We start from the raw sequence: 12,790 nt of genomic DNA on the forward strand, positions 1-12,790 counted from the left end.
CACACCAGAAGATGTGAGTTCAGTTCAACTATTTTTGTTGTCTGATAAGTTTGTCAATAATTAAGTAAAATGAATAAACAAATATATAAAATCAGTTCAGTTGATTTTTTGAATATTCTTTGTGATGTCGGTATCAAATTCTTAAACAAACGTGGCTTTTTACTGTATAAGAACAACATGGTCAGGTGGTGTAACCACTGTTTTTCATCAAAATATTAAAATACACAGAAAAATGAATATAGCATAGAAAGAACTATGCTATTCCAAGGGTTCAAATGGTTTTAAACCTTGCCACCAGTTATTTAGAAAATGGAGATTTTTTTAGGCAAGTGTACCCAATTCAGTATTACCAAAACGCATTAAATTTGAATCTAAGGTTCTTGGATAAAATGTATTTTAGCGTGATATTTGAGGATGTGTTACTTTTTTACATGAGTACCTTTGAATACACCATAGGCAATCAAAACATGAAATAACTGCAATTATTTTATGGTTACACCATTTGACATTTTCAGCTCATTTTAGTCTAACTTTTTGACAAAAAATGTAAAAACTGTATTTTAAAGTATCTGAAACCAACCAAAATACAAAATTTACATTCTGACAAACCAAAATGAATGCTTTGAAAACTATTTGTTGGGATTTTTTTTTCATCTTGACAAACCTTGTTCGTCACTGACCCAGATATAGGTTGTCCATATAGTTGATATTAATTTTTTTTTTGTCAAAATGTAGCATTTTAGCTCAATATCTCCAAGGTCATGTGTCCTGATGACTCAAAATAATTGCTGAATTATAGAACTACACAACTTATTTACATTTATAAAAAGTAAAAATTTGGCAATATATTTAACCCAAAAATTTTTTTAGGACAAATTTGAGGAAAGAAGAGGTGTGTCTTATTGTTCTAACTTAGTGCTATCATTTGAGGTCTATCTTCAGACAATTTGACATGGAAGCTATTGAAGAAAAAAGTCCAAATTTGGCAATAAATTTAACCCCAAAACATTTTGAGAACAAATTTGAAAAAAAAGAGGTGTGTCTTATTGTTCCACCCTAGGGCTATCATTTGATATGTATTTAAGTACAATTGGTCACATGACATGGAAGCTATTGAACAAAAAATCCAAATTTGGCAATAAATTTCTCCAAAACAACTTTTGAGGACAATCTGAGCAAAAAAAAAAAAAAAAAAAAGAGGTGTGTCTTATTGTTCCACCTTAGAGCTATCATTTGAGATCTATTTTAGTACAATTTGTGGAAACTATTGAAGAAAAAAGTCAAAATTTGGCAATAAATTTAACCCAGATTATTTTCAAGACAAATTTGTCAGAATATTAGGTGTGTTCCAAGTTTCTATTAACATGCGAGGTTGATTTTAGGACAACTGGTCACATGACAAGCTATTAAAGAAAAAAGTCCAAATTTGGCAATAAATTTAACCCAGAATTTTTTCAGGACAATCTGTGGGAAAAATAGGTGTCTTTATTGTTCCAACTTAGTATTATCATTTGAGGTTAATTGTTGGACAGTGAGTGATAACACACGGAAGCTATTGAAGAAAAATACTGCCTTTTTGAGACAACCGGTAATTTATTGACGGTCCCTAAATAAACACCCGACGTTGACAGCGAGGGTGCAGAGTAGATTTAACTGCCCTGCTGTTGCCATTCCCGGGTATAAAGAGTGAGAAGACACCGGTAGATCCGTGGTGAATGTCTGTTGAATATCCAACCTAAAACTAACTTCACCGCGATGGCATAACGTTGGTCCGGAAAGGACGGAACACCTAAAGCAAAACTCCCAGCGTAACTCTGTTTCTATATAGCCCCGTAACTCCAGCAGAGAGCTGTGTCAGGGGGGGAAAGGGAGGCAACCAGCGGCGGACGGAAGAGGACGCACCACAGCCAGAGCGCATAGTGTTGTGTTTGTTGGACGCATGCATGCCAGCGAAAACTAGTGCTATCCAGACCTAAAGAACTGTTTGGAATGAGGAGTCCGTGCCTTGTGTGTGGTAGCTTTTAACAATCCCACCGAAGACATCAAACGAGTTTCTTTCATCGCTCCGGGGATTTTCAACTTCTTTGCTCCGGGGGAATGCGAAGGGAGGAAATCCAGCCTCAGCTCCAAATAACCAGAGACTCTTAACTGGGTCTCCTCTCCAAACTCAGGAAATACGGCCTGGGAAAAAGTTTGAGAGCTTTTGGAAACAAGAGGGGGGCCATCGCTGACGTTTTACACGCGTTTTACGGCGTGATTTCAAAGCACCACTTCTTCGGTAAAGGCTACTGCAATCCTACATCAAGTTTCTGAAAAGTAGTCAAATGTAAACTCAGTGGGTGTTGTTATTGCAGGAGTTTTGATCATCACTATTTATAGACCAGCCTGCTCCGACCGAGGCTGTTCCTCATAGCTGTATATTTTGCCAACTGCGCGCAACAAGTTGCAGACACTCCCAGCAGAGGCAAACCTACACTAATTTGGGCCAGCGGATGGTATTTTCTGCGCTTCTCTTTTTGGATTACTCGTCACTGAATAGCACATACCCCTCCCCAACCACCTCTCTGGAAGTTGAGGGGGGGATAACCGGTGGAGATCCGGAGAGGGAGTTCAGGAAAGGACGGGGCTGGATCCGTGGGAATAGGCCTGGCTGTCAGGCCTCCTATGATCTGGATCTTGGACTGGACAGGGCTCCAAAATAACTCAGTCTGGAATATTTTCAAGGATCCGTTGGGATTATGATTGAAGAAGAATGTTTGGGGGGAAGAAATGCAAATCCTTACACACTGAGCCATGCATGAGAGGGCTAGTATTGGAAGGTAAAGCTGCATTAATTACAGATCATCCACCTTTTTAATTAACAAAGTGTGCCAACATGTTTTTACTCACTGTTCATTATAATCAAGATAGAATAATGTATGCAAAACGGGACAGTTTTTCAGCATTGTAACTTTATGTAACCAGTTTTATGCTTCACCTGCCAGAAGGGAATTTTTAAAGACACATTATTTTGTCACTTCTAGCTTTTCATTGTGACAGTATTTTTACGTTTTACGGACGAGAGGGAGGGCAAAAGAGCCATTTGTTGCGCATGTTCTGGAGATAAGAGGGACAGTGTAACTTTTGCAGCCACTTGCTGTGCACAACTGTTGACAGCCTGAATCTGGACCTCCTCAAACGATGAAGCCCTGGACCTGAGCGCCGCTTTTTACGTAATGAAGACAATTCTGGGCATTTTCCTGCTTCGACTTTGTAATGTCAGCAGTATCGATATTGCGCACATCCAGATGAGGTAATTTCCAGTCATGTAACGTCAGGAATGGCTTGATGAAAGCATAGTAAAAAAAACCGTTGCATCACAACGTTGTCCTTTCCGAGAAGGATGTTCAATTCAGGAGGCAGAAAGAGTGATGACAGTGTTTTTGCCGCAGCTGGGGAGAAAGTCGGGCTCAAACCCAGAGCCTTTTTGGAGAAGGATACATGTAATGTGAGTACTGACGCAAACCCGGGCTCGGATAATGAACTGCTCAAGAAACTGGAACGGCGCGTCTTGTGTGAGTGAGTGTGCAGACTGTTGTGTGCGTAGCAAAGACGTCTGTGCCGTGCTCACCATACATGCTGTGTGATTATTCCAACAAACACCTTTGCTCTCTGTCTGTCTCTCTCCTCCCCTCCCTCCTCGTGCCACATGTGCACACGCGGCGCCCACGCACTCAGTCAGGTTGCCTGAGCGCCATGACAAGATATTATTAATATTTAACACACCCTCGTTTCTCGTCACACAACTCAATATGGCCACTCTGCAACATCACCGGCAGCTTCTCATGCATGGCACGGAAGTGAGCTGCGACTCCAGCGGTGATGGCGCCGTGACCGTGCGGATTACCAACAGCCCGCCACACGTGCATCAACATGAGCAGCTGAGGGCTGTCAGCAGCGGAGCAGGCGGAGGAACTGGAGGATTTGGCGCTGTGAGTAAAATGAACCCTAACCTCCACAAATACAGCATCTCCTCCAGCTGCAGCTCAGCAGACTCCAGACCGGTGCTGACCTCCACTTCCAGGGTGCAGAGGGAAGCACCGCCCCTTTTTGAACGCTCTGCTGCCCAGTTCTGGGACCCCAAGTTTGACTCTGCCATCCTAGAGGAAGCGTGCCAAGAGCGGTGCTTTCCTCAGACGCAGCGGCGTTTCCGTTATGTCCTTTTTTACCTGGCTGTGTCAGCTGTACTGTGGGGGGTTTACTTTGGGGTTAACAGTGACCGCTGTGACCCCGTGGCCTTCATAGCCCCCACAGCCTCCTTTTTAGTTGTTCTCGTGCTCCTCTTTTTGTTCACCTTCACCCAGCCCTACACATGGTTATACAACCAGACCTCCTTGCTCCTAATCGCCATCACTTTTGCAATCACTTTAGCTCCACAGATACAGACTGCTGGTTTCACTGAGCTGGAGTGGAGCGGTGGTGGGAATGCCTCGTATCTCTCATCAGACAAAGCAGCACCACATCACACTCCATGCATCTCTCCTGTGGGCACCTTTTCCCTGTGCATGGAGGTACTGTTGTTGCTTTACAGTGTTCTCCATGTCCGCCTTTATGCCTCTATTTTGCTGGGGTTCCTGTATTCTATATTATTTGAGGCATTAGAGTGGCTACCGTTACTTCAGAAGAGTTATGACACGACCAGATGGGGGACAGGGTTAGTGGGTTCAGGGTCTGATTGGGAAGGAGACACCCTCCGCTGGCTGGGCCCGGCTAAAACTCTGCTTCACCTGTGTGCCCACGCCATAGGCATTCACCTGTTCATTATGTCAGAAGTGCGTTCTCGCAGCACCTTCCTCAAAGTGGGCCAGGCTATCATGCATGGAAAGGACTTGGAGGTGGAGAAGGCCTTGAAGGAGCGAATGATTCATTCAGTCATGCCAAGAAGAGTTGCAGATGAGTTGATGAAGCAAGGTGATGATGAAGGTGTTGGCGAGAACTCTGGCAAGCGTTATTCCTCTGGTGCCTGCTCTGCCTCAGCTGTCTCAGTGGGTGGCGGAGGAGGCGGTGGAGCTTCTCAAGTCCAAAGTGCCACAAACCCCAACAATCATCGTCACAGCAATCACAAACGGAAAAAGACCTCCATTCCCCGCGGACAAATCATCTTCCGGCCTTTTAATATGAAGCGCATGGAGCCTGTCAGTATTCTCTTTGCAGACATTGTGGGTTTTACAAAAATGTCCGCTAATAAGTCAGCCCCAGCCTTGGTGGGCCTACTGAATGACCTGTTTGGACGTTTCGACCGACTTTGCGAACTAACCGGCTGTGAGAAGATAAGCACTCTGGGAGATTGCTACTACTGTGTAGCTGGCTGCCCCGAGCCTCGGCTGGACCATGCCAACTGCTGCGTCGAGATGGGCTTGGGGATGATCCAGGCCATCGAGCAGTTCTGCCAGGAGACATGTGAAACTGTCAGCATGCGAGTGGGCGTCCATACTGGCACTGTCCTGTGTGGGATCCTGGGAATGAAGCGCTTCAAGTTTGATGTGTGGTCAAATGATGTCAATCTGGCTAACTTGATGGAGCAGCTTGGAGTGGCGGGCAAAGTCCACCTGTCAGAAGCTACCGTGCGGTTCCTGGATGACCATTACCAGAGGGAGGATGGCCGAGTGGCAGAGCGAGCTGGGCAGAACGTGGTGGAGAAACTCAAAGGTGAGTGAATGTTTGTCTGATGCGTTTCCTAACAGGAAGTAACCGTGCAGAAGTTTTATTGAGTTGTTGAGATTTCAGGCAGTAGCAGACAGAAAAACTGGCGTACTATTTACTAAGTCCAAAGGAAAAAATGCTTCAAAGTATGCTGCGTTTCATCTTGAAAGCATTGAGATCATGTTAAAATGATCAAAAGGTTAATGCTGCAAAGACTAAAAATATAGGATTGCATGGAGAGGAGTGCAGTTGAATGAAGTGGAAGGTTAGTCTACAGGTTTGTTCTGTATCAGCATAATACTGATTACGTGCACCTCAGCGTTAGGTCATCAGGTTTGAGTGGGGTCAGTGCATGCCTTGACAGCTCTGAAATATGCAATCTGACCAGTTGGTCCAGTCGCAACGATAAACCCACGGAGGCAACAGATCTGGCTATAAGATAAAGAGGTGAGAGCACCAGGAAGAGAGACATGCTTTTGTTTTAATAATTTGACAAGGTGCTGTTAATTAATTCCAAACACCACAGAAACCCTGAAGTCAATAAATGTCTTTGTGAATTGTGGGCCAAATAATACAATCACATAGAGCCATTTTGTTGCCTAAAATCTTCTGTTGCTCTTTGTTGACTTTCTTGTGCTTCCAGTGGTTTTGTTGGACTTCATATTGATTATAAAGTTGTTATTTTGGAGCAGTGCTCTACAGATTTATTATAGGGGCTCAACATTTGAATGTTAGAGGCTTGTGTTGCTGAGATTAGAGACTTTAATCTCCAAAAACAAGTGAACTGGAAATCCATGCAGCATACAAATTTGGACAACTTGCATAGTAAAGCTGTTAATGGATACTTTAGCACAGAAAAGACAGGAAGCTGTAATATTCCTCTCAACACTTCAAAAAAGCTGATAAACAGTGTGTGACTTCAGCTAACACATTGAGTTGATTTGTTGGATTTTTTTAATCCCACTTTAAAAGTTAAACAAGGTCAGGTTGTTCACAGATTAGGACTTGGCTGGGATTTAAAGCAGTTTTGAAGAATACATGAATCAGCTCACTTCAATTTAAGGGACTAGCCTCCATGAGCTGCTTTTACTCTGGCAGAGCTGTCAATCAGCACAAGATCTGGTTTGTTTCATTATTTGTGGCTTGTTTTTACAGTCATTCATTTTAATGCAGATATTCTGACTGATTTCACTGGACTGAACAGGTGGTTATCTTGAAACACAAGGTGTAGCACAGGTGTAGAAAATGCACTGACACTGTAAAGAGGCTGAAAGAACTAGAAGATACTCTTTTAGTCCATCTCATCACTTTGTAGGCAGCAGCATCAATGGAGCTAATCTACCCAGCAGGGAATTCCTCCTGTGCCATCTAATCTTAGTTCTCTTACAAACACATACTGTCTGTTCTATTGTCAGGCCTTATGTCACACTGTATTCACACTTGGCTCTAAATGGTGCCATCACTCCCCCTTCCAGACTGGCAAGTTCTATATTGACTTGCTTTTGTTGTTGGAGGGGAAAGGGGAGAAAGGCATCTTGGCGTCCCCTTGCTCACTGCTTCTTTGGCAGTATCAAGAGGATTCAACACAGTTCTCTTTGCAGTGATATTGACAACCCACTGGTTGTTGAGAGAAATAAACACTCAGAATAGTGTAGTAAGAAGTAGATAGAGGGACTGATGACATTTCTCAAAGCACGTTGAGGAGAAATCATTAGCAATTCCTTTTTGTAGGTTTTGGTGATGTAGGATTCTTCACATCAGTTTTTTAGGTACCTTTCCCTCAGATGATAAAATCCTTTTCTCTTTGCAGTGTGGAAATCGTTGTATTGAATAGTTCCTCTTAGTTTAACAATTTGAGCAGTTCCAAGTGCAGCTTCAGCCTCTTTGTTCCACTTTCCTTATCACTGGACTCGCCCTCTGTCCTAGACTCCCTATCATTTCCTTTACAGTACTATGAAATACAATTCATACACAAAAAAACAACACCGTTTTGTTGTAATCAAGGAGTTACACCCTGTAAGAGTAAGAGGGATACAGACACAAAAATGATCAATGCCATATTGACTGAAGTATTTTGATACTTTTTAATACTTAATGACACCATTTGCTCTAAAGCGATACAGTTTATCTTTTAATTTTCCTTTATCAGTAGGGATGAGTGTAGAAATCTGGTACCAACATGGTAATGGTATGGTATATTCTTATTTTTAATAAGAAAAACATCTTCTGGCAGTTTTGCCTTTAGTTGATAGGACAGCTGACGAGAGACAGGAAATGTGCGGAGAGAGAATGGGGAAGACATACACCTAACATGCGCTGAGACTTTGGAATCGACTGTGACAAGCGCATTGAGGATTATAGCCTCTTCTTATGGGCACCTGCTCTACCCAGTGAGCTACAGCGGCGCACTACCTGTACTCTTTTAACCCCCTTCACTCTCTTTATTATCAAATCAAGCACGGTTTAGGCACCAGCACTATTTAAATGGGATCAGTTTAGCACTAGTATGAGAAAAAAAAACAATACCCAATGCTGCTTATCAGTAGTAGAGTTGCTTTATTATGTAACAAAAATTGTAATCATGATTATTTTGATTGATATTGAAATTAAGGCTGAAACGATTCCTTGAATTATTCAGGTGATTCGATTAAAAAAAAAATTCCTTGAGGCAAATAATCTGCCTCGAGGCTTCGCTAAATCAGTCATGTATCCATATATGTCCAGCTGTAAGCCTGGACATCGCGCCCTGTGTTGCATGGCGTGCTGTGGTTTGCACGGACGCCATGCAATACAGGGTGCTATTTGTGTGGCACAGTGCACTTGTTACTCGCTGTTACTACAACGTAACATGCGTGATGCGAGACATGAAAATCACGAGGGAAGAGGAGTTGATGCAGTGATGTTTACAGGTACGTGTCCTGCATTTTTACGCAGCCACTGCCAGTCACTTCATGGCAAATATGGCACTATGCCTGCACCTGTGAACCTACGCAGATCTCTGAGTTTGCCTGCATGACTAGCTGGTGTCGGACAGCGCTCAGTTTGTGTCTGCAGACTTCAGGGCATTTCATCAACTTCTCTGATTGACCCAATGGTTTCACAGAAGACAGTCAGCCTTCACGATTCAAGTCCTATTTTGGTGCTTTCCCGTTCTCTCGCTCTCGCTCTCGCCCTCTCTCTCTCTCTCTCTCTCTCTCCGCATGCTCACATTATACATTTCATTTTAAATTATTTAAAATTTAACACACTGACGTCTTGATTACAGCGTATGTTTCAAAAATTTTCAGTATCCTGAATAATTTGATAAGACTTACATTGATAATGAATTCACACTAATTAAACAGAAACATGCTATTGCCACAGACAGTGACTGAGACTAAATAGGTTAAAGTTCATCATCATACATTCAGGATTCAACAGGTCATAGAAGCAGCTTTATCCTTTGAATGTGTTCTCCAGGTCAGTGGATGGTCTTAAAGGGTCAGATTTTTATGGTCGATGAACCTTACAAACAAAAATGTGCAAAAATTAAAAGTGCACGCCCTTTGAAAAATTGACCGTATCTAAAGGTTCCCCCTTTCGGACATCATCAGACCACTGTGTGAATGTTGGAGCTTTATTCTTGCTATTATGTGAAATGTTACATTTATGCATAAAGTAGAGGATGTTAAAATGATTAAGTGTCCCTTTACTTTAATGACAAACTGGAAAATAAAAAAAAACTACAATAGAAGAAATAAAGTGTTGGCAACAAAAAAGTCCTTGGAGAGGATCCCTAACCCCAAATATGGCAAAATCTAATGTAATTATTTAACTTCCTGTCCTTGTAACTTTAAGAAATGTAAATTGCCATCAGAACGTCATTGCACTTTGTAAAATATATCTTCTTTAGAGAACCTGTTAATACCAATTTTTAATATAGAAGTAGTTCATTTAAGAGGCCCTAGCTTCTTTTCTTGTTTGTCTAGTACTACTTCTCTTTAAAAAAGCAAAAGTGAGTGACTAAAAAAATGCAATATTTCTTATTAGAGTACTCAATTATGAAAAGAATCAATTACTGCAGCCCTAATGGAAATTGCAATTTTTAAACACAATGACTAACAGATTTTACATCTACATATGTGCATGAATTTTTTGATTAGGCCTGAGTAAATCATTAAAAGTTGCATGAAAGCAGCCACAGCTTTGTCACATTAAGTGTTCTTGGTTTGATGCATTTTATTAGGATTGATTCTGTACAGTAAAAGTTGGAGGGATGTGTACACTTAAGTAAATTATAATCAATGCATGTCAATAAAACATGAATTACTCTTTATTTTACAGGCTGTTTCTCATGCCTTGCAGCAGTGGTTTAGTTATTGTATCTACTGATCTAAGGAAAACAATCTTGTTTACATTTAAAAACAGAAGAAATATATAGGTGCAAAAAAACACTGCATGCTCTGCAAGAGTCAGAGGGGGAGGTAGAGAGGGAAATCACAAATGAATGAATGAATATCACAGCAATCTTATAATTTGAATAATTAAAATAGCATGTGCAAATGTCCTTTGTGATTTGTGTCTGAAGAAAATTTGGCAGGGACCTGAAGAAAGGTCCTTAAAACCCAACAACATGACTTCAATAATGAAACTAGAAAAGCACTCAGAGAGCGCAGACCTCCGCCATTAGCCCTATCTCCCATTAGTATAGCATCCTTTAAAAAATTCTTGGATCCAGATGGTGATCCAGATAACTCCCAAAAGCTAATCAGTTCTTCCTTTCCTAAAAATTTTTATCAAAACCTGCCCACAGTGTTTTGAGTTATGTTGCTAACAAACTAACAAACACACAAACAAACTAACAAACGAACAAACCCACCCGATCACATAACCTCCTTGGCAGCAGTAATGACTTCCCCAGAAACAACTTCAGGATAAAAGCATTATTTGAAAAAGTGTGTCTTATTCCTGAGATTAATCATGATTAATCAAAAAATTTAAATCTTTTGACAGCCCTAAAAGTAACCCTAAAGTACATCTCTGAGTGTTGACTCATCAGTTTTTTTGTAAGTCTCTTTTGGTCATGCACTGTAAGAAGAAGAGGAGTGTTCTCCTATTTTTGACTTTTGTCCTCTTATAATTGAAGAATAGATTGTGCTTATAATTTGAAATTTAATCTGGATGTGTAACGTACCCTACAGTATATCCAGGGAGGTACTGACAGTCAGGATGCAGACAGTAAATCTGCTTTGCATTTTCTAACTCTGTTCCTCACAGAGCAGGTATGCTCATTCAGTGGCTTCAGATTGAGCGATGCTCACATTGTTTATTACCAGAAAACTGAAATGTTTAGTTCATTGCTCAGAAAAAATATGAACATCTGGGATGTTCAGGCACAAAGCTGAGAGTAATTGCTGTGCTTTAAAGGGAGGATGCGTTCGCACTGTTTCTCACACATTATAAAACCAGTGCATCATGGCTTGTGGCACTTCATTGTCTTGGTTTTATGACTTTGGGAAGCGAAAATAGTAATTGTAATGGAAAATCAATTAATTACAGTGCTTAACAAATTTATTAGACCACCTGTCTCAGAGACCATCCAGCATCATGAAGTGCTTTAATGCCAACTCTTTCATTTTCAGTGAGCTCTCCATGTTTTACCACTTTGACCAGGAATGAGGAATTTTCAAACTGAATTCACCTTTTTATACCCAAATTTGAACCGGCTCACTGGGCTTCTCTGAGAAATCAGAAATTAATCAAGCATAACATTCAACCACTAAACCTAATTTTTCTGTTCAGGAATGCAAGTAAATAACTATAATTTGACATATTAATCAAGAAATATTAATGTGCTTTACTATTTTTCAGTTTTTTTGTCAATCAGTAAACTTGAAAATTCATGAATAACAATAATAATTATATTTTAGCATTAAAAATATAATTTGGGTTGAAGAGCTTCTACATATTGGTGTATTAACCATTGCAGTAACATAAAAAATGATTTTGGATTTACCAATTTTTACCAATGCTGTTAATTTAGGGCAGCTGGAGCATAAACCTTACTTTGGGTGGTAGTGTAATAAATTTGTTAAGCACTGTACCTATCACTGATTAGTAGTATTGAACTGTTCTGAGCAGTCGTCTGAGAGCACTATCTAAATTGAGCCAGCATATTTGTGTAATTAAGACAGTATGCTGGAGTTTGCCCGCTACCTTTAGTTCAGTCAAAATCAGAAATTTCCCAATATTCACTGCTTTGACTTGTGTTGTTGATGCTGTAATAAAGAAACAGGTATCAGTATTACTTTGTCTGATTTTTACCTGTCAATTCGGGTATTGTGACAACCCAAATAATGATCAGTCAGGATTAAATAATCCATAGTAAATATAATCTTAGTTACAAAATGTAGGGGTTACAGCAGCTTCTCTCCTGTCCTTTGTCCATCTTTGTATTCTTCCCTCCTTTTTCTTTCCCTCATACACATTTTGTTATCAAAGTCGTTGCCTCAGTCCCTCACCTGGCACCTAGGTGTGTGTACTGTAGGCTTTGTTGTGTAACACTGCTTAATGTAATCTGCTTAGCTGTTGTTCATTGATTTCCTCAGTGGGCTAAAGTGAAAAGTTCTCTCTTTTAGTTCTCAAACACCCGCCATATGCATATTCTTTCTTAAATAGTTACATCAGAAATGTCCTGTAAGTAAGTGATTTCTGTAATGAAATGTGAGAGATGGTGAAGCAGCAAGCATTTATCATGGTGCAGACTACATTTACAGCAAACTCACACACATCAGCTTTACGTATTTCACGAGAGATGCAGGGCTGAGTCATACCTCTGCTGACAAACGCATAAACTCTGCAGGTATTCAGTGAGGAATTTAAATACCAGAGGCAAAATGAGCAATATTTCATGCTTAGCAGCACTTCAAGGAGAATCAAAAGTTCAGGCCAGTTAAGTCTGAACTGTGTCAACGTTTTAAAAGTATAGTCTAGTAATATAATACATAATTTATTTAATACTGCTGTTTCATAGCTTTTTACTTCCTTTTACAATTTTATCTCAATTGCTTTTGCACCAAAACACAGAGTCCAATTCCTTGAGTGTTTTAACCTACTTGGTAATGAAACC

At 40.5% G+C, this 12,790-nt stretch overlaps 1 protein-coding gene across 1 annotated transcript in view; it reads left to right on the forward strand.

The window, feature by feature from the left end:
• The first annotated feature begins 1,700 nt into the window (after window positions 1-1,700).
• adcy9 (adenylate cyclase 9) overlaps window positions 1,701-12,790 on the forward strand; it is a 66,791-nt gene continuing 55,701 nt past the window's right edge. Inside the window, exon 1 of the mRNA XM_041784275.1 lies at window positions 1,701-5,688. Within this exon, the coding sequence (XP_041640209.1) occupies window positions 3,792-5,688 (1,897 nt within the window). The 5' untranslated portion in view covers window positions 1,701-3,791. The remainder of the gene's footprint in view (window positions 5,689-12,790) is intronic.

This window comes from Cheilinus undulatus, linkage group 4, assembly GCF_018320785.1.
Source record: "Cheilinus undulatus linkage group 4, ASM1832078v1, whole genome shotgun sequence".
NCBI lineage: Eukaryota > Metazoa > Chordata > Actinopteri > Labriformes > Labridae > Cheilinus > Cheilinus undulatus.